General features: G+C 47.4%; 1 protein-coding gene across 7 annotated transcripts in view; it reads left to right on the forward strand.

The window, feature by feature from the left end:
• LOC109884357 (tensin-like) overlaps positions 1–23,121 on the forward strand; it is a 221,719-nt gene that overhangs the window by 126,170 nt on the left and 72,428 nt on the right. For 5 of the 7 annotated variants that reach the window (XM_031824014.1, XM_031824008.1, XM_031824013.1 and 2 more), the window contains exons 4-5: positions 6,041–6,088; positions 23,039–23,059. In XM_031824014.1, coding sequence (XP_031679874.1) covers positions 6,041–6,088; positions 23,039–23,059 — 69 coding nt within the window. The remainder of the gene's footprint in view (positions 1–6,040; positions 6,089–23,038; positions 23,060–23,121) is intronic. The other 2 variants (XM_031824010.1, XM_031824011.1) reach the window with 1 other exon arrangement.

Below are 23,121 nucleotides of genomic sequence, written 5' to 3' on the forward strand. Positions count from 1 at the left end.
TGTACTAGGCATGGCATATTTGTTATGGTCAACTCAGCCTCTCTCTCCTCTCCTCTCCTCTCCTCTCCTCTCCTCTCCTCTCCTCTCCTCTCCTCTCCTCTCCTCCTCTCCTTCCTCTCCTCTCTCTCCTCTCCTCTCCTCTCCTCTCCTCTCCTCTCCTCTCCTCTCCTCTCCTCTCCTCTCCTCTCCTCTCCTCTCCTCTCCTCTCCTCTCCTCTCTTCTCCTCTCCTCTCCTCTCCTCCTCCTCTCCTCTCCTCTCCTCTCCTCTCCTCTCCTTTGCTGCTTCTGGCTCCCAGCCAGAGGTATGTGTCCGTTCTTCCCTTGGTCCAACGCCATGTATGGGTTTCTCACTCCCCCCCCCCCGCCCTCTCTCTCTCTCTCTCTCTCTCTTCTCTCTCTCTCTCTCTTCTCTTCCTCTCTCTCTCTCTCTCTCTCTCTCTCTTCCTCTTCCTCTCTCTCTCTCTCTCTCTCTCTCTCTCTCTTCTCTCTCTCTCTCTCTCCTCTCTTCCTCTCTCTCTCTCTCTCTCTCTCTCTCTCTCTCTCTCTCTCTCTCTCTCTCTCTCTCTCTCTCTCTCTTTCACCCTGTCTCTCTCTCTCTCTCTCTCTCTCTCTCTCTCCCTCACCAGCACAGAGCCAGAGTGACTCTGTGGCTTTGGACCTTAAAACAGAGAGAGAAAAACCACTAAGATGGCTGTATAACAGACGCGTCTGGCATGGCTTTGAAAAGTGTGCAGGCGGATACCTGGGAGGCTGCAGAACCTTTGTCTTGCTTCCAGTCTGAGTGGGTCCTAAGCCCGGTATATCCACATTAGTCCAGTCTGAGTGGGTCCTAAGCCGGTATATCCACATTAGTCCAGTCTGAGTGGGTCCTAAAGCCCGGTATATCCACATTAGTCCAGTCTGAGTGGGTCCTAAGCCCGGTATATCCACATTAGTCCAGTCTGAGTGGGTCCTAAGCCCGGTATATCCACATTAGTCCAGTCTGAGTGGGTCGTAAACCCAGTTGATCCATATTAGTCCAATCTGAGTGGGTCCTAAGCCCAGTAGATCCATATTAGTCCACTCTGGGACTCTTGCCATATATGGATGCATCTGGTTGGGTATTGTTCACTAGGTTCCATAGCGATGTCGTAAGAATGCGCTATGAGGCTAAATTGAGGAGATGACGCAGATTAGCTTTGAGTTAGTGTGAATGTTTTTTGGGGGGGGAAGTGATTCATTTGGTTTTATCTGTTTGTCTCTCGAGCTGTCAGGCTGTTTTTGTCTGTCTGTCTGTCTGTCTGTCTGTCTGTCTGTCTGTCTGTCTGTCTGTTTTTACCCCCATATCTGTATGTATGCATGTCTGTCTGTACAGTATGTCTGTCTCTTTATCTATTTTGGTCCCTTCTTCTCTCTCTTTATCTCTCAGTCTGTCTTTTTTATTATGCCTGTCCGTCTCTGATAAAACCTACGCCTGTGCACTTTCCGAGATCTGACCTTTTAGAGAGGACGCCACATCTCCTTCACTGGGGTGCCCGAAGGCCTGAGTACCACAGTGTTGAGCCACATCTCCTTCACTGGGATGGCTGAAGGCCTGAGTACCACAGTGTTGAGCCACATCTCCTTCACTGGGATGGCTGAAGGCCTGAGTACCACAGTGCTGAGCCACATCTCCTTCACTGGGGTGGCTGAAGGCCTGAGCACTAGAGTGCTGAGCCACATCTTCTTCAGTGGGATGGCTGAAGGCCTGAGCACCACAGTGCTGAGCCACATCTCCTTCACTGGGGTGGCTGAAGGCCTGGGCACCACGGTGCTGAGCCACATCTCCTTCACTGGGGTGGCTGAAGGCCTGAGTACCACAGTGCTGAGCCACATCTCCTTCACTGGGGTGGCTGAAGGCCTGAGTACCACAGTGCTGAGCCACATCTCCTGCACTGGGGTGGCTGAAGGCCTGAGTACCACAGTGCTGAGCCACATATCCTGCACTGGGGTGGCTGAAGGCCTGAGCACCACAGTGCTGAGCCACATCTTCTTCAGTAGGATGGCTGAAGGCCTGAATACCACAGTGCTGAGCCACATCTTCTTCAGTAGGATGGCTGAGTACCACGGTGCTGAGCCACATCTTCTTCAGTAGGATGGCTGAGTACCACGGTGCTGAGCCACATCTTCTTCAGTAGGATGGCTGAGTACCACGGTGCTGAGCCACATCTTCTTCAGTAGGATGGCTGAGTACCACGGTGCTGAGCCACATCTTCTTCAGTAGGATGGCTGAGTACCACGGTGCTGAGCGGTGCTGAGAACTGTGTGCTGTCAGCTGTGAATAAAGGAAGAAGGCTCCTCAGACTTATAGACTGGGGGCCACAGGGGCCCCTACAGTGATATATCTGTGTCAGTCACAGCTCCAGTTAGTAAGTATAGAGGGTTTAAACAGCACACATTAACTGACTTTATGAGGGGGCCCCTGGGGGCCCGACCTTAGTATCATACATATTAGAGACACAGGCACACACACACACACATCAAACACACATTAACGCACACACACATATTAACGCACACACACACAAACTCTTCTGAGTTTCTCTGTCTGTCTCTCATGTATGCCCCCCCAAACCAGGCCCATAGTAGTTACAGTGTCATATGTGGATTCACTGGGCTCTGCTAGTATAGATCAATCTGGACTTAGTCAAACAAATGTCAGCCCACCAGAGTTTGTTATGCACTCTCCCTGTTGCTATAGCAACCAAGAAATCCTCCAAAAAGTCACCCGTTGCTGTGAGTTTTTCCTAGGGGTGCTGATGATCTTCTGTAACCGTTTAGGCAATAACATTAACAACGAGACAGCACACCTATATATATGTTGAGGGAACGTCCGCTTATCAGCAGAACAATGATTCTATTGCCAATCATTAACACGGCATCCTTTGGTGACAGTTTCATGATGACTGAAGTAATGATGAGAAAAAACTAACGCCTTGTCACTTAAACGTGATTCGTACAGTATGTTCTAACGTCAGTCATCGTTCCTCGAAATCATGTGATCTAGCCTCCCTCTGTCTCCTCAGATCAGTATTATACACAGCAGATGGTTGGTCTGGGTGTGCACTAAAATGTGTTCTGTTGAAAGTTTCCAGGACTTATTTCTCATAACACAAAAACTGTCCAGTTGTGTTGATGATTTGTAGAAAACATTTGCCTGATGTTGCAAGAACGTTCCAAGAACATTGTTCTCACATTTTGTGGCAGCAGTGTGTTCTAAATACATTACTGGTACATGTTGTTACATTACCTGGAAACCTAATGACAACGTTTGGGGAACGTTCTGTGGTGGTTGTTACAGATGTTGGGCACAACATTTTTGTGAATGTTAGGAGAACATTTTAAGGATATTTCATTTAAAACTTTTTCTGAATGTTTTTGGAATGTTATTATCCTAATAGATAATAGATAATAACCTAACTTAAACTTAATGGGAATCTTAGCTAATGTTCTGGGAATATTTCCGGTTTGCTGGGTTGACTGTGTGCTTCTTCTCCCACTGCTCTGTCTCCCAGTGTGTTGATAGGCTAGATTAGCCATATTGCTCCGCAGGGTTTAACACACAGACCCTGTAGAGTCAGACAGGGCTTAACACACAGAGCACGTTGGGTTACAGCCTCCCACGTTTTTCTCTTGTTTTCTTCTCTCGTTTTCGATAATAATGACATGATCAATCTCTCTTGAATAATCCATGTTCTTCCCCTGATCGCCCCCCTGATCTCTGTTTTACACTTGATTTCCCCTTTCAAAAAAATGTATCAACCTCTAAAAACATTCGTTATATTCCACATAATACTTCACATGTCCTGTTGCTGCAGGATTATTTGTTGCAAACTGGCTCAAATGAAGATCCTACATCTATACTTTCGTTTGTGTTGTTGACAATAACTAAGTGCAGCTACTGAAAGTGACCTTTTTCTGATGTCAGGGTGTTATTCATGTGGTCTATTTGTCAGAAGCACAGTAGGTCGTTGCTTAACCCTGCGCCAGTAAAACTTCAATAAAATAGGATTTACTGTTCTGTTCCCTACCTCCCTCCCTCCATTCCTCACTCTCTTTGTCTGTTCTGTTCCCTAGCTCCCTCCCTCCATTCCTCCCTCTCTTTGTCTGTTCTGTTCCCTACCTCCCTCCCTCCATTCCTCACTCTCTTTGTCTGTTCTGTTCCCTACCTCCCTCCATTCCTCCCTCTCTTTGTCTGTTCTGTTCCCTACCTACCTCCCTCCCTCCATTCCTCCCTCTCTTTGTCTGTTCTGTTCCCTACCTACCTCCCTCCCTCCATTCCTCCCTCTCTTTGTCTGTTCTGTTCCCTACCCACCGTCCTCCATTCCTCCCTCTCTTTGTCTGTTCTGTTCCCTACCTCCCTCCCTCCATTCCTCCCTCTCTTTGTCTGTTCTGTTTATTCTCCTGCGTGTGATGGTGTGTGATGGTGTGTGATGTGTTTTGGTTCTGCAGTGAAGACCACTAATCCTATTATTCTAGCCTGAGCTTCATTAGGACCTGAGGCAGATACAGTGACTTTTAAACCAATGTCTCTCTCTCTCTCAGCTGTACTCACTGACATTATAACCCCTGACTGCACTGTGTGTGTGTGTATGTGTGTGTGTGTGTGTGTGTGTGTGTGTGTGTGTGTGTGTGTGTGTGTGTGTGTGTGTGTGTGTGTGTGTGTGTGTGTGTGTGTGTGTGTGTGTGTGTGTGTGGAGGATGGGGGGATACAATATGTATTAGTGCATGTGTCTCATACAGTGATGGAGACATTGAGCAATTTAACTAGTCTATGAACCAAGGATGTTCCTAACAGTATTATAATGCCTGTACTCAATCACACACATACCATTATATAGTCAGTACTCAATTACGTGCATACCATTAAATAGTCAATACTCACATAACCCACATAACATTATATAGTCAGTACTCAATTACACACATGCCATTATATAGTAAACCCACTGGCTCCAGGTCATCTATAAGTCTTTGCTAGGTAAAGCCCCGCCTTATCTCACCTTACTGGTCACCATAGCAACACCCACCCCATAGCATGCTGTCTAGCAGGTATATTCCACTGGTCATCCCCAAAGCCAACAGTTCCATTGGCTGCCTTTCCTTCCAGTTCTCTGCTGCCAATGACTGGAACGAATTGCAAAAATCACTGAAGCTGGAGACTTATATCTCCCTCTCTAACTTTAAGCATCAGCTGTCAGAACAGATTACTGTGCCTGTAAACAGCCATTATATAGTCAGTACTCAATTACACACATACCATTATATAGTCAGTACTCAATTCAATCTCCTTGATATCGCATCGGTATGCTCCTCCTTGTTCTTACTGTTTGATATCAATATCATCAGATTTGTGTTGCAGGTTTGATCAAATCTAGACCTCTATCACATGATAGTCATAGTTGTGTGAGGAAGGTGTGAAGGTAGTTCAGCCACCGGACAGTATTTTCCCAACAGTTTACTTGTATTCTTTATTTTTCTTATTCTCTTAGACTATTTCTGAGGTCCTGAGTGATTTGGCAAATACTCTCTCTCTCTCTCTCTCTCTCTTTCTCTCTCTCTCTCTCTCTCTCTCTCTCTCTCTCTCTCTCTCTCTCTCTCTCTCTCTCACTCTCTCTCTCTTTCTCTCTCTCTCTCTCTCACTCTCTCTCTCACTATCTCTCTCTCTCTCTCTCTCGCTCTCTCTCTCGCTCTCTTTCGCTCTCTCTCTTTCGCTCTCTTTCGCTCTCGCTCTCTCTCACTCTCTTTCACTCTCTCTCTCTCTCTCTCTCTCTCTCGCTCTCCCTCTTTCGCTCTCTCTCTCTCTCTCTCTTGCTCTCGCTCTCTTTCGCTCGCTCTCTCTCTCTTTCGCTCTATCTCTCTTGCTCTCTTTCGCTCTTTCTCTCTCTCTCCCTCACTCTCTCTTTCCCTCAACCTCCTGCCCAAAATGTCTGATATATATAGATAGATATAGAGATAGATAGATAGATAGAGGATTCTGAGATTTGTGTCCTAACCTGATCCTCTCTCTCTGTCTCTACAGGTCCTTGCAGATGCATGTGTGGCACCTACCGGATCACCTACCAAGCCGGTGTGTACCCAGTGTGTGTGTTAGTGTGTGTGTGTGTGTGTGTGTATCCTAACCTTTATGCTAAACTGACCATAGATCAGTGTCTAAGGTCTAACTTCACCCTACCCCTTTTTGGTACAGACAGACACTCACAGGGCCTCTCACTGCAGCCTCTCTGCCTGTCTTTGTCTGTCTGTATGTTAGTACCTGTCTGTCTGTCTGTCTGTCTGTCTGTCTGTCTGTCTGTCTGTCTGTCTGTCTGTCTGTCTGTCTGTCTGTTAGTACCTGTCTGTCTGTTCGTACCTGTCTGTCTGTTAGTAATGGTCTGCCTGTCTGTCTGTTAGTACCTGTCTAATTGTCTCTGTCTGTCTGTACGTTAGTACCTGTCTGCCTGTCTGTCTGCCTGTCTGTCTGTCTGTCTGTCTGTTACTACCTGTCTAATTGTCTCTGTCTGTCTGTACGTTAGTACCTGTCTGCCTGTCTGCCTGTCTGTCTGTCTGTCTGTCTGTTAGTACCTGTCTAATTGTCTCTGTCTGTCTGTACGTTAGTACCTGTCTGCCTGTCTGCCTGTCTGTCTGTCTGTCTGTTAGTACCTGTCTAATTGTCTCTGTCTGTCTGTACGTTAGTACCTGTCTGCCTGTCTGTCTGTCTGTCTGTTAGTACCTGTCTAATTGTCTCTGTCTGTCTGTCTGTCTGTACGTTAGTACCTGTCTGCCTGTCTGCCTGTCTGTCTGTCTGTCTGTTAGAACCTGTCTTAATTGTCTCTGTCTGTCTGTCTGTACGTTAGTACCTGTGTCATTCACTGACAGGAAAATATCCATTCCCACGTACTGTAATCATTCAAACTGCTGTATAAAGATTCAATTACTAAAGTAAGTGGTTGGTTAGGGGGTAATCTCTATACAGGGCCACATACAGAGTGGTTGGTTAGGGGGTAATCTCTATACAGGGCCACATACAGAGTGGTTGGTTAGGGGGTAATCTCTAAACAGGGTCAAATACAGAGTGGTTGGTTAGGGGGTAATCTCTACACAGGGTCACATACAGAGTGGTTGGTTAGGGGGTAATCTCTATACAGGGCCACATACAGAGTGGTTGGTTAGGGGGTAATCTCTACACAGGGTCACATACAGAGTGGTTGGTTAGGGGGTAATCTCTATACAGGGCCACATACAGAGTGGTTGGTTAGGGGGTATTCTCTAAACAGGGCCACATACAGTGTGGTTGGTTAGGGGGTAATCTCTAAACAGGGTCACATACAGAGTGGTTGGTTAGGGGGGTAATCTCTAAACAGGGTCACATACAGAGTGGTTGGTTAGGGGGTAATCTCTAAACAGGGCCACATACAGAGTGGTTGGTTAGGCGGTAATCTCTACACAGAGTCACATACAGAGTGGTTGGTTAGGGGGTAATCTCTAAACAGGGTCACATACAGAGTGGTTGGTTAGGGGTAATCTCTAAACAGGGTCACATACAGAGTGGTTGGTTAGGGGGGTAATCTCTATACAGGGCCACATACAGAGTGGTTGGTTAGGGGGGTATTCTCTAAACAGGGTCACATACAGAGTGGTTGGTTAGGGGGTAATCTCTATACAGGGCCACATACAGAGTGGTTGGTTAGGCGGTAATCTCTACACAGAGTCACATACAGAGTGGTTGGTTAGGGGGTAATCTCTAAACAGGGTCACATACAGAGTGGTTGGTTAGGGGTAATCTCTAAACAGGGTCACATACAGAGTGGTTGGTTAGGGGGGTAATCTCTATACAGGGCCACATACAGAGTGGTTGGTTAGGGGGTAATCTCTATACAGGGCCACATACAGAGTGGTTGGTTAGGGGGTATTCTCTAAACAGGGCCACATACAGTGTGGTTGGTTAGGGGGGTAATCTCTAAACAGGGTCACATACAGAGTGGTTGGTTAGGGGGGTAATCTCTAAACAGGGTCACATACAGAGTGGTTGGTTAGGGGGTAATCTCTATACAGGGCCACATACAGAGTGGTTGGTTAGGCGGTAATCTCTACACAGAGTCACATACAGAGTGGTTGGTTAGGGGTAATCTCTAAACAGGGTCACATACAGAGTGGTTGGTTAGGGGTAATCTCTAAACAGGGTCACATACAGAGTGGTTGGTTAGGGGGGGTAATCTCTATACAGGGCCACATACAGAGTGGTTGGTTAGGGGGTATTCTCTAAACAGGGTCACATACAGAGTGGTTGGTTAGGGGGTAATCTCTATACAGGGCCACATACAGAGTGGTTGGTTAGGGGGGTATTCTCTAAACCGGGTCACATACAGAGTGGTTGGTTAGGGGGTAATCTCTATACAGGGTCACATACAGAGTGGTTGGTTAGGGGGTAATCTCTATACAGGGCCACATACAGAGTGGTTGGTTAGGGGGTAATCTCTATACAGGGCCACATACAGAGTGGTTGGTTAGGGGGTAATCTCTAAACAGGGTCACATACAGAGTGGTTGGTTAGGGGGTAATCTCTATACAGGGCCACATACAGAGTGGTTGGTTAGGGGGTAATCTCTATACAGGGCCACATACAGAGTGGTTGGTTAGGGGGGTATTCTCTAAACAGGGTCACATACAGAGTGGTTGGTTAGGGGGGTAATCTCTATACAGGGCCACATACAGAGTGGTTGGTTAGGGGGTAATCTCTACACAGGGTCACATACAGAGTGGTTGGTTAGGGGGTAATCTCTATACAGGGCCACATACAGAGTGGTTGGTTAGGGGGTAATCTCTACACAGGGTCACATACAGAGTGGTTGGTTAGGAGGTAATCTCTATACAGGGCCACATACAGAGTGGTTGGTTAGGGGGTATTCTCTAAACAGGGCCACATACAGTGTGGTTGGTTAGGGGGTAATCTCTAAACAGGGTCACATACAGAGTGGTTGGTTAGGGGGTAATCTCTACACAGGGTCACATACAGAGTGGTTGGTTAGGGGGTAATCTCTATACAGGGCCACATACAGAGTGGTTGGTTAGGGGGTAATCTCTACACAGGGTCACATACAGAGTGGTTGGTTAGGGGGTCATCTCTATACAGGGCCACATACAGAGTGGTTGGTTAGGGGGTATTCTCTAAACAGGGCCACATACAGTGTGGTTGGTTAGGGGGTAATCTCTAAACAGGGTCACATACAGAGTGGTTGGTTATGGGGGTAATCTCTAAACAGGGTCACATACAGAGTGGTTGGTTAGGGGGTAATCTCTAAACAGGGTCACATACAGAGTGGTTGGTTAGGGGGTCATCTCTATACAGGGCCACATACAGATTGGTTGGTTAGGGGGTAATCTCTAAACAGGGTCACATACAGAGTGGTTGGTTAGTTGGTAATCTCTACACAGGGTCACATACAGAGTGGTTGGTTAGGGGGTAATCTCTAAACAGGGTCACATACAGAGTGGTTGGTTAGGGGGTATTCTCTAAACAGGGTCACATACAGAGTGGTTGGTTAGGGGGTAATCTCTAACAGGGTCACATACAGAGTGGTTGGTTAGGGGGTAATCTCTAAACAGGGTCAAATACAGAGTGGTTGGTTAGGGGTAATTTCTAAACAGGGTCACATACAGAGTGGTTGGTTAGGGGGTAATCTCTATACAGGGCCACATACAGAGTGGTTGGTTAGGGGGTAATCTCTACACAGGGTCACATACAGAGTGGTTGGTTAGGGGGTAATCTCTATACAGGGCCACATACAGAGTGGTTGGTTAGGGGTATTCTCTAAACAGGGCCACATACAGTGTGGTTGGTTAGGGGGTAATCTCTAAACAGGGTCACATACAGAGTGGTTGGTTAGGGGGGTAATCTCTAAACAGGGTCACATACAGAGTGGTTGGTTAGGGGGGTAATCTCTATACAGGGCCACATACAGAGTGGTTGTTAGGCGGGTAATCTCTACACAGAGTCACATACAGAGTGGTTGGTTAGGGGGTAATCTCTAAACAGGGTCACATACAGAGTGGTTGGTTAGGGGTAATCTCTAAACAGGGTCACATACAGAGTGGTTGGTTAGGGGGGTAATCTCTATACAGGGCCACATACAGAGTGGTTGGTTAGGGGGGTATTCTCTAAACAGGGTCACATACAGAGTGGTTGGTTAGGGGGGTAATCTCTATACAGGGCCACATACAGAGTGGTTGGTTAGGGGGTAATCTCTATACAGGGCCACATACAGAGTGGTTGGTTAGGGGGTAATCTCTATACAGGGCCACATACAGAGTGGTTGGTTAGGGGGTATTCTCTAAACAGGGTCACATACAGAGTGGTTGGTTAGGGGTAATCTCTATACAGGGCCACATACAGAGTGGTTGGTTAGGGGGTAATCTCTACACAGGGTCACATACAGAGTGGTTGGTTAGGGGTAATCTCTATACAGGGCCACATACAGAGTGGTTGGTTAGGGGTATTCTCTAAACAGGGCCACATACAGTGTGGTTGGTTAGGGGGTAATCTCTAAACAGGGTCACATACAGAGTGGTTGGTTAGGGGGTAATCTCTACACAGGGTCACATACAGAGTGGTTGGTTAGGGGGTAATCTCTATACAGGGCCACATACAGAGTGGTTGGTTAGGGGGTAATCTCTAAACAGGGTCACATACAGAGTGGTTGGTTAGTTGGTAATCTCTACACAGGGTCACATACAGAGTGGTTGGTTAGGGGGTAATCTCTAAACAGGGACACATACAGAGTGGTTGGTTAGGGGGTAATTTCTATACAGGGCCACATACAGAGTGGTTGGTTAGGGGGTAATCTCTATACAGGGCCACATACAGAGTGGTTGGTTAGGGGGTAATCTCTACACAGGGTCACATACAGAGTGGTTGGTTAGGGGGTAATCTCTAAACAGGGCCACATACAGAGTGGTTGGTTAGGGGGTATTCTCTATACAGGGCCACATACAGAGTGGTTGGTTAGGGGGGTATTCTCTAAACAGGGTCACATACAGAGTGGTTGGTTAGGGGGTAATCTCTATACAGGGCCACATACAGAGTGGTTGGTTAGGGGGTAATCTCTACACAGGGTCACATACAGAGTGGTTGGTTAGGGGGTAATCTCTATACAGGGCCACATACAGAGTGGTTGGTTAGGGGGTAATCTCTACACAGGGTCACATACAGAGTGGTTGGTTAGGGGGTAATCTCTATACAGGGCCACATACAGAGTGGTTGGTTAGGGGGTAATCTCTACACAGGGTCACATACCAGAGTGGTTGGTTAGGGGGGTAATCTCTATACAGGGCCACATACAGAGTGGTTGGTTAGGGGGTATTCTCTAAACAGGGCCACATACAGTGTGGTTGGTTAGGGGGTAATCTCTAAACAGGGTCACATACAGAGTGGATGGTTATGGGGGTAATCTCTAAACAGGGTCACATACAGAGTTGTTGGTTAGGGGGTAATCTCTAAACAGGGTCACATACAGAGTGGTTGGTTAGGGGGTCATCTCTATACAGGGCCACATACAGATTGGTTGGTTAGGGGGTAATCTCTAAACAGGGACACATACAGAGTGGTTGGTTAGGCGGGTAATCTCTACACAGAGTCACATACAGAGTGGTTGGTTAGGAGGTAATCTCTAAACAGGGTCACATACAGAGTGGTTGGTTAGGGGTAATCTCTAAACAGGGTCACATACAGAGTGGTTGGTTAGGGGGGTAATCTCTATACAGGGCCACATACAGAGTGGTTGGTTAGGGGGTAATCTCTATACAGGGCCACATACAGAGTGGTTGGTTAGGCGGTAATCTCTACACAGAGTCACATACAGAGTGGTTGGTTAGGGGGGGTAATCTCTATACAGGGCCACATACAGTGTGGTTGGTTAGGGGGTAATCTCTAAACAGGGTCACATACAGAGTGGTTGGTTAGGGGGGTAATCTCTAAACAGGGTCACATACAGAGTGGTTGGTTAGGGGTAATCTCTATACAGGGCCACATACAGAGTGGTTGGTTAGGCGGTAATCTCTACACAGAGTCACATACAGAGTGGTTGGTTAGGGGGTAATCTCTAAACAGGGTCACATACAGAGTGGTTGGTTAGGGGTAATCTCTAAACAGGGTCACATACAGAGTGGTTGGTTAGGGGGGTAATCTCTATACAGGGCCACATACAGAGTGGTTGGTTAGGGGGGTATTCTCTAAACAGGGTGACATACAGAGTGGTTGGTTAGGGGATAATCTCTATACAGGGCCACATACAGAGTGGTTGGTTAGGGGGGTATTCTCTAAACCGGGTCACATACAGAGTGGTTGGTTAGTTGGTAATCTCTACACAGGGTCACATACAGAGTGGTTGGTTAGGGGGTAATCTCTATACAGGGCCACATACAGAGTGTTTGGTTAGGGGGTAATCTCTAAACAGGGTCACATACAGAGTGGTTGGTTAGTTGGTCATCTCTACACAGGGTCACATACAGAGTGGTTGGTTAGGGGGTAATCTCTAAACAGGGACACATACAGAGTGGTTGGTTAGGCGGTAATCTCTACACAGAGTCACATACAGAGTGGTTGGTTAGGGGGTAATCTCTAAACAGGGTCACATACAGAGTGGTTGGTTAGGGGTAATCTCTAAACAGGGTCACATACAGAGTGGTTGGTTAGGGGGGTAATCTCTATACAGGGCCACATACAGAGTGGTTGGTTAGGGGGGTATTCTCTAAACAGGGTCAAATACAGAGTGGTTGGTTAGGGGGTAATCTCTATACAGGGCCACATACAGAGTGGTTGGTTAGGCGGGTAATCTCTACACAGAGTCACATACAGAGTGGTTGGTTAGGGGGTAATCTCTAAACAGGGTCACATACAGAGTGGTTGGTTAGGGGGGTAATGTCTATACAGGGCCACATACAGTGTGGTTGGTTAGGGGGTAATCTCTAAACAGGGTCACATACAGAGTGGTTGGTTAGGGGGGTAATCTCTAAACAGGGTCACATACAGAGTGGTTGGTTAGGGGTAATCTCTATACAGGGCCACATACAGAGTGGTTGGTTAGGCGGTAATCTCTACACAGAGTCACATACAGAGTGGTTGGTTAGGGGGTAATCTCTAAACAGGGTCACATACAGAGTGGTTGGTTAGGGGTAATCTCTAAACAGGGTCACATACAGAGTGGTTGGTTAGGGGGGGTAATCTCTATACAGGGCCACATACAGAGTGGTTGGTTAGGGGGGTATTCTCTAAACAGGGTCACATACAGAGTGGTTGGTTAGGGGGTAATCTCTATACAGGGCCACATACAGAGTGGTTGGTTAGGGGGGTATTCTCTAAACCGGGTCACATACAGAGTGGTTGGTTAGGGGGTAATCTCTATACAGGGTCACATACAGAGTGGTTGGTTAGGGGGTAATCTCTATACAGGGCCACATACAGAGTGGTTGGTTAGGGGGTAATCTCTATACAGGGCCACATACAGAGTGGTTGGTTAGGGGGTAATCTCTAAACAGGGTCACATACAGAGTGGTTGGTTAGGGGGTAATCTCTATACAGGGCCACATACAGAGTGGTTGGTTAGGGGGTAATCTCTATACAGGGCCACATACAGAGTGGTTGGTTAGGGGGGTATTCTCTAAACAGGGTCACATACAGAGTGGTTGGTTAGGGGGTAATCTCTACACAGGGTCACATACAGAGTGGTTGGTTAGGGGGTAATCTCTATACAGGGCCACATACAGAGTGGTTGGTTAGGGGGTAATCTCTACACAGGGTCACATACAGAGTGGTTGGTTAGGGGGTAATCTCTATACAGGGCCACATACAGAGTGGTTGGTTAGGGGGTAATCTCTATACAGGGCCACATACAGAGTGGTTGGTTAGGCGGTAATCTCTACACAGAGTCACATACAGAGTGGTTGGTTAGGGGGTAATCTCTAAACAGGGTCACATACAGAGTGGTTGGTTAGGGGTAATCTCTAAACAGGGTCACATACAGAGTGGTTGGTTAGGGGGTAATCTCTATACAGGGCCACATACAGAGTGGTTGGTTAGGGGGTAATCTCTATACAGGGCCACATACAGAGTGGTTGGTTAGGCGGTAATCTCTACACAGAGTCACATACAGAGTGGTTGGTTAGGGGGTAATCTCTAAACAGGGTCACATACAGAGTGGTTGGTTAGGGGTAATCTCTAAACAGGGTCACATACAGAGTGGTTGGTTAGGGGGGTAATCTCTATACAGGGCCACATACAGAGTGGTTGGTTAGGGGGGTATTCTCTATACAGGGTCACATACAGAGTGGTTGGTTAGGGGGTAATCTCTATACAGGGCCACATACAGAGTGGTTGGTTAGGCGGTAATCTCTACACAGAGTCACATACAGAGTGGTTGGTTAGGGGGTAATCTCTAAACAGGGTCACATACAGAGTGGTTGGTTAGGGGGGTAATCTCTATACAGGGCCACATACAGTGTGGTTGGTTAGGGGGTAATCTCTAAACAGGGTCACATACAGAGTGGTTGGTTAGGGGGGTAATCTCTAAACAGGGTCACATACAGAGTGGTTGGTTAGGGGTAATCTCTATACAGGGCCACATACAGAGTGGTTGGTTAGGCGGTAATCTCTACATAGAGTCACATACAGAGTGGTTGGTTAGGGGGTAATCTCTAAACAGGGTCACATACAGAGTGGTTGGTTAGGGGTAATCTCTAAACAGGGTCACATACAGAGTGGTTGGTTAGGGGGGTAATCTCTATACAGGGCCACATACAGAGTGGTTGGTTAGGGGGGTATTCTCTAAACAGGGTCACATACAGAGTGGTTGGTTAGGGGGTAATCTCTATACAGGGCCACATACAGAGTGGTTGGTTAGGGGGGTATTCTCTAAACCGGGTCACATACAGAGTGGTTGGTTAGGGGGTAATCTCTATACAGGGTCACATACAGAGTGGTTGGTTAGGGGGTAATCTCTATACAGGGCCACATACAGAGTGGTTGGTTAGGGGGTAATCTCTATACAGGGCCACATACAGAGTGGTTGGTTAGGGGGTAATCTCTAAACAGGGTCACATACAGAGTGGTTGGTTAGGGGGTAATCTCTATACAGGGCCACATACAGAGTGGTTGGTTAGGGGGTAATCTCTATACAGGGCCACATACAGAGTGGTTGGTTAGGGGGGTATTCTCTAAACAGGGTCACATACAGAGTGGTTGGTTAGGGGGTAATCTCTATACAGGGCCACATACAGAGTGGTTGGTTAGGGGGTAATCTCTACACAGGGTCACATACAGAGTGGTTGGTTAGGGGGTAATCTCTATACAGGGCCACATACAGAGTGGTTGGTTAGGGGGTAATCTCTACACAGGGTCACATACAGAGTGGTTGGTTAGGGGGTAATCTCTATACAGGGCCACATACAGAGTGGTTGGTTAGGGGGTATTCTCTAAACAGGGCCACATACAGTGTGGTTGGTTAGGGGGTAATCTCTAAACAGGGTCACATACAGAGTGGTTGGTTAGGGGGTAATCTCTACACAGGGTCACATACAGAGTGGTTGGTTAGGGGGTAATCTCTATACAGGGCCACATACAGAGTGGTTGGTTAGGGGGTAATCTCTAAACAGGGTCACATACAGAGTGGTTGGTTAGTTGGTAATCTCTACACAGGGTCACATACAGAGTGGTTGGTTAGGGGGTAATCTCTAAACAGGGACACATACAGAGTGGTTGGTTAGGGGGTAATCTCTATACAGGGCCACATACAGAGTGGTTGGTTAGGGGGTAATCTCTATACAGGGCCACATACAGAGTGGTTGGTTAGGGGGTAATCTCTACACAGGGTCACATACAGAGTGGTTGGTTAGGGGGTAATCTCTAAACAGGGCCACATACAGAGTGGTTGGTTAAGGGGGTATTCTCTAAACAGGGTCACATACAGAGTGGTTCGTTAGGGGGTAATCTCTATACAGGGCCACATACAGAGTGGTTGGTTAGGGGGTAATCTCTACACAGGGTCACATACAGAGTGGTTGGTTAGGGGGTAATCTCTATACAGGGCCACATACAGAGTGGTTGGTTAGGGGGTAATCTCTACACAGGGTCACATACAGAGTGGTTTGTTAGGGGGTCATCTCTATACAGGGCCACATACAGAGTGGTTGGTTAGGGGGTATTCTCTAAACAGGGCCACATACAGTGTGGTTGGTTAGGGGGTAATCTCTAAACAGGGTCACATACAGAGTGGTTGGTTAGGGGGTAATCTCTAAACAGGGTCACATACAGAGTGGTTGGTTAGGGGTAATCTCTAAACAGGGTCACATACAGAGTGGTTGGTTAGGGGGGTCATCTCTATACAGGGCCACATACAGAGTGGTTGGTTAGGGGGGTATTATCTAAACAGGGTCACATACAGAGTGGTTGGTTAGGGGGTAATCTCTATACAGGGCCACATACAGAGTGGTTGGTTAGGCGGTAATCTCTACACAGAGTCACATACAGAGTGGTTGGTTAGGGGGTAATCTCTAAACAGGGTCACATACAGAGTGGTTGGTTAGGGGGGTAATCTCTATACAGGGCCACATACAGTGTGGTTGGTTAGGGGGTAATCTCTAAACAGGGTCACATACAGAGTGGTTGGTTAGGGGGGTAATCTCTAAACAGGGTCACATACAGAGTGGTTGGTTAGGGGTAATCTCTATACAGGGCCACATACAGAGTGGTTGGTTAGGCGGTAATCTCTACACAGAGTCACATACAGAGTGGTTGGTTAGGGGGTAATCTCTAAACAGGGTCACATACAGAGTGGTTGGTTAGGGGTAATCTCTAAACAGGGTCACATACAGAGTGGTTGGTTAGGGGGGTAATCTCTATACAGGGCCACATACAGAGTGGTTGGTTAGGGGGGTATTCTCTAAACAGGGTCACATACAGAGTGGTTGGTTAGGGGGTAATCTCTATACAGGGCCACATACAGAGTGGTTGGTTAGGGGGGTATTCTCTAAACCGGGTCACATACAGAGTGGTTGGTTAGGGGGTAATCTCTATACAGGGTCACATACAGAGTGGTTGGTTAGGGGGTAATCTCTATACAGGGCCACATACAGAGTGGTTGGTTAGGGGGTAATCTCTATACAGGGCCACATACAGAGTGGTTGGTTAGGGGGTAATCTCTAAACAGGGTCACATACAGAGTGGTTGGTTAGGGGGTAATCTCTATACAGGGCCACATACAGAGTGGTTGGTTAGGGGGTAATCTCTATACAGGGCCACATACAGAGTGGTTGGTTAGGGGGGTATTCTCTAAACAGGGTCACATACAGAGTGGTTGGTTAGGGGGTAATCTCTATACAGGGCCACATACAGAGTGGTTGGTTAGGGGGTAATCTCTACACAGGGTCACATACAGAGTGGTTGGTTAGGGGGTAATCTCTATACAGGGCCACATCCAGAGTGGTTGGTTAGGGGGTAATCTCTACACAGGGTCACATACAGAGTGGTTGGTTAGGGGGTAATCTCTATACAGGGCCACATACAGAGTGGTTGGTTAGGGGGTAATCTCTATACAGGGCCACATACAGAGTGGTTGGTTAGGCGGTAATCTCTACACAGAGTCACATACAGAGTGGTTGGTTAGGGGGTAATCTCTAAACAGGGTCACATACAGAGTGGTTGGTTAGGGGTAATCTCTAAACAGGGTCACATACAGAGTGGTTGGTTAGGGGGGTAATCTCTATACAGGGCCACATACAGAGTGGTTGGTTAGGGGGGTATTCTCTAAACAGGGTCACATACAGAGTGGTTGGTTAGGGGGTAATCTCTATACAGGGCCACATACAGAGTGGTTGGTTAGGCGGTAATCTCTACACAGAGTCACATACAGAGTGGTTGGTTAGGGGGTAATCTCTAAACAGGGTCACATACAGAGTGGTTGGTTAGGGGGGTAATCTCTATACAGGGCCACATACAGTGTGGTTGGTTAGGGGGTAATCTCTAAACAGGGTCACATACAGAGTGGTTGGTTAGGGGGTATTCTCTAAACAGGGCCACATACAGTGTGGTTGGTTAGGGGGTAATCTCTAAACATGGTCACATACAGAGTGGTTGGTTAGGGGGTAATCTCTACACAGGGTCACATACAGAGTGGTTGGTTAGGGGGTAATCTCTATACAGGGCCACATACAGAGTGGTTGGTTAGGGGGTCATCTCTAAACAGGGTCACATACAGAGTGGTTGGTTAGTTGGTAATCTCTACACAGGGTCACATACAGAGTGGTTTGTTAGGGGGTAATCTCTAAACAGGGACACATACAGAGTGGTTGGTTAGGGGGTAATCTCTATACAGGGCCACATACAGAGTGGTTGGTTAGGGGGTAATCTCTATACAGGGCCACATACAGAGTGGTTGGTTAGGGGGTAATCTCTACACAGGGTCACATACAGAGTGGTTGGTTAGGGGGTAATCTCTAAACAGGGCCACATACAGAGTGGTTGGTTAAGGGGGTATTCTCTAAACAGGGTCACATACAGAGTGGTTGGTTAGGGGGTAATCTCTATACAGGGCCACATACAGAGTGGTTGGTTAGGGGGTAATCTCTACACAGGGTCACATACAGAGTGGTTGGTTAGGGGGTAATCTCTATACAGGGCCACATACAGAGTGGTTGGTTAGGGGGTAATCTCTACACAGGGTCACATACAGAGTGGTTTGTTAGGGGGTCATCTCTATACAGGGCCACATACAGAGTGGTTGGTTAGGGGGTATTCTCTAAACAGGGCCACATACAGTGTGGTTGGTTAGGGGGTAATCTCTAAACAGGGTCACATACAGAGTGGTTGGTTATGGGGGTAATCTCTAAACAGGGTCACATACAGAGTGGTTGGTTAGGGGGTAATCTCTAAACAGGGTCACATACAGAGTGGTTGGTTAGGGGGTCATCTCTATACAGGGCCACATACAGATTGGTTGGTTAGGGGGTATTCTCTAAACAGGGCCACATACAGTGTGGTTGGTTAGGGGGTAATCTCTAAACAGGGTCACATACAGTGTGGTTGGTTAGAGGGTAATCTCTAAACAGGGTCACATACAGAGTGGTTGGTTATGGGGGTAATCTCTAAACAGGGTCACATACAGAGTGGTTGGTTAGGGGGTAATCTCTAAACAGGGTCACATACAGAGTGGTTGGTTATGGGGGTAATCTCTAAACAGGGTCACATACAGAGTGGTTGGTTAGGGGGTAATCTCTAAACAGGGTCACATACAGAGTGGTTGGTTAGGGGGTCATCTCTATACAGGGCCACATACAGATTGGTTGGTTAGGGGGTAATCTCTAAACAGGGTCACATACAGAGTGGTTGGTTAGTTGGTAATCTCTACACAGGGTCACATACAGAGTGGTTGGTTAGGGGGTAATCTCTAAACAGGGTCACATACAGAGTGGTTGGTTAGGGGGTATTCTCTAAACAGGGTCACATACAGAGTGGTTGGTTAGGGGGTAATCTCTAAACAGGGTCACATACAGAGTGGTTGGTTAGGGGGTAATCTCTAAACAGGGTCAAATACAGAGTGGTTGGTTAGGGGGTAATCTCTACACAGGGTCACATACAGAGTGGTTGGTTAGGGGGTAATCTCTATACAGGGCCACATACAGAGTGGTTGGTTAGGGGGTATTCTCTAAACAGGGCCACATACAGTGTGGTTGGTTAGGGGGTAATCTCTAAACAGGGTCACATACAGAGTGGTTGGTTAGGGGGGTAATCTCTAAACAGGGTCACATACAGAGTGGTTGGTTGGGGGGTAATCTCTATACAGGGCCACATACAGAGTGGTTGGTTAGGCGGTAATCTCTACACAGAGTCACATACAGAGTGGTTGGTTAGGGGGTAATCTCTAAACAGGGTCACATACAGAGTGGTTGGTTAGGGGTAATCTCTAAACAGGGTCACATACAGAGTGGTTGGTTAGGGGGGTAATCTCTATACAGGGCCACATACAGAGTGGTTGGTTAGGGGGGTATTCTCTAAACAGGGTCACATACAGAGTGGTTGGTTAGGGGGTAATCTCTATACAGGGCCACATACAGAGTGGTTGGTTAGGCGGTAATCTCTACACAGAGTCACATACAGAGTGGTTGGTTAGGGGGTAATCTCTAAACAGGGTCACATACAGAGTGGTTGGTTAGGGGTAATCTCTAAACAGGGTCACATACAGAGTGGTTGGTTAGGGGGGTAATCTCTATACAGGGCCACATACAGAGTGGTTGGTTAGGGGATATTCTCTAAACAGGGCCACATACAGTGTGGTTGGTTAGGGGGTAATCTCTAAACAGGGTCACATACAGAGTGGTTGGTTAGGGGGGTAATCTCTAAACAGGGTCACATACAGAGTGGTTGGTTAGGGGGTAATCTCTATACAGGGCCACATACAGAGTGGTTGGTTAGGCGGTAATCTCTACACAGAGTCACAAACAGAGTGGTTGGTTAGGGGGTAATCTCTAAACAGGGTCACATACAGAGTGGTTGGTTAGGGGTAATCTCTAAACAGGGTCACATACAGAGTGGTTGGTTAGGGGGGTAATCTCTATACAGGGCCACATACAGAGTGGTTGGTTAGGGGGGTATTCTCTAAACAGGGTCACATACAGAGTGGTTGGTTAGGGGGTAATCTCTAAACAGGGTCAAATACAGAGTGGTTGGTTAGGGGGTAATCTCTACACAGGGTCACATACAGAGTGGTTGGTTAGGGGGTAATCTCTATACAGGGCCACATACAGAGTGGTTGGTTAGGGGGTAATCTCTACACAGGGTCACATACAGAGTGGTTGGTTAGGGGGTAATCTCTATACAGGGCCACATACAGAGTGGTTGGTTAGGGGGTATTCTCTAAACAGGGCCACATACAGTGTGGTTGGTTAGGGGGTAATCTCTAAACAGGGTCACATACAGAGTGGTTGGTTAGGGGGGTAATCTCTAAACAGGGTCACATACAGAGTGGTTGGTTAGGGGGTAATCTCTATACAGGGCCACATACAGAGTGGTTGGTTAGGCGGTAATCTCTACACAGAGTCACATACAGAGTGGTTGGTTAGGGGGTAATCTCTATACAGGGCCACATACAGAGTGGTTGGTTAGGGGGTAATCTCTACACAGGGTCACATACAGAGTGGTTGGTTAGGGGGTAATCTCTATACAGGGCCACATACAGAGTGGTTGGTTAGGGGGTATTCTCTAAACAGGGCCACATACAGTGTGGTTGGTTAGGGGGTAATCTCTAAACAGGGTCACATACAGAGTGGTTGGTTAGGGGGGTAATCTCTAAACAGGGTCACATACAGAGTGGTTGGTTAGGGGGTAATCTCTATACAGGGCCACATACAGAGTGGTTGGTTAGGCGGTAATCTCTACACAGAGTCACATACAGAGTGGTTGGTTAGGGGGTAATCTCTAAACAGGGTCACATACAGAGTGGTTGGTTAGGGGTAATCTCTAAACAGGGTCACATACAGAGTGGTTGGTTAGGGGGGTAATCTCTATACAGGGCCACATACAGAGTGGTTGGTTAGGGGGGTATTCTCTAAACAGGGTCACATACAGAGTGGTTGGTTAGGGGGTAATCTCTATACAGGGCCACATACAGAGTGGTTGGTTAGGGGGTAATCTCTACACAGGGTCACATACAGAGTGGTTGGTTAGGGGGTAATCTCTATACAGGGCCACATACAGAGTGGTTGGTTAGGGGGTAATCTCTACACAGGGTCACATACAGAGTGGTTGGTTAGGGGGTAATCTCTATACAGGGCCACATACAGAGTGGTTGGTTAGGGGGTATTCTCTAAACAGGGCCACATACAGTGTGGTTGGTTAGGGGGTAATCTCTAAACAGGGTCACATACAGAGTGGTTGGTTAGGGGGTAATCTCTATACAGGGCCACATACAGAGTGGTTGGTTAGGCGGTAATCTCTACACAGAGTCACATACAGAGTGGTTGGTTAGGGGGTAATCTCTAAACAGGGTCACATACAGAGTGGTTGGTTAGGGGTAATCTCTAAACAGGGTCACATACAGAGTGGTTGGTTAGGGGGGTAATCTCTATACAGGGCCACATACAGAGTGGTTGGTTAGGGGGGTATTCTCTAAACAGGGTCACATACAGAGTGGTTGGTTAGGGGGTAATCTCTATACAGGGCCACATACAGAGTGGTTGGTTAGGGGGTAATCTCTACACAGGGTCACATACAGAGTGGTTGGTTAGGGGGTAATCTCTATACAGGGCCACATACAGAGTGGTTGGTTAGGGGGTAATCTCTACACAGGGTCACATACAGAGTGGTTGGTTAGGGGGTAATCTCTATACAGGGCCACATACAGAGTGGTTGGTTAGGGGGTATTCTCTAAACAGGGCCACATACAGTGTGGTTGGTTAGGGGGTAATCTCTAAACAGGGTCACATACAGAGTGGTTGGTTAGGGGGTAATCTCTACACAGGGTCACATACAGAGTGGTTGGTTAGGGGGTAATCTCTATACAGGGCCACATACAGAGTGGTTGGTTAGGGGGTAATCTCTAAACAGGGTCACATACAGAGTGGTTGGTTAGTTGGTAATCTCTACACAGGGTCACATACAGAGTGGTTGGTTAGGGGGTAATCTCTAAACAGGGACACATACAGAGTGGTTGGTTAGGGGGTAATCTCTACACAGGGTCACATACAGAGTGGTTGGTTAGGGGGTAATCTCTATACAGGGTCACATACAGAGTGGTTGGTTAGGGGGTAATCTCTATACAGGGTCACATACAGAGTGGTTTCTCGTGTGAAGGTACACCAAACAGAGTTCTGACCCCAGGTTCTCCTCACGTCTATGTGACGTCCTGGGATTTTTCTGAGTATAGTCACTCACAGGGTGAGAAGTTCATGTTCAACTCTGAAGTTTTTCACCTATTCTAGGGGCTATGTCCGTATAGTATTGAAATGTCTTGAATGGCTTCCTTCCCTCTGTCCTTCCTTCCTTCCCTCCCTCCTTTAGCCGTCCACTGATCCTCCTTGGGTGAGATGAGAGAAATAAAAAGCGGTGTAATGCTACTTTTTGTCCCCTAGAGGGTGCTCTAG

Source organism: Oncorhynchus kisutch, linkage group LG5, assembly GCF_002021735.2.
Source record: "Oncorhynchus kisutch isolate 150728-3 linkage group LG5, Okis_V2, whole genome shotgun sequence".
NCBI lineage: Eukaryota > Metazoa > Chordata > Actinopteri > Salmoniformes > Salmonidae > Oncorhynchus > Oncorhynchus kisutch.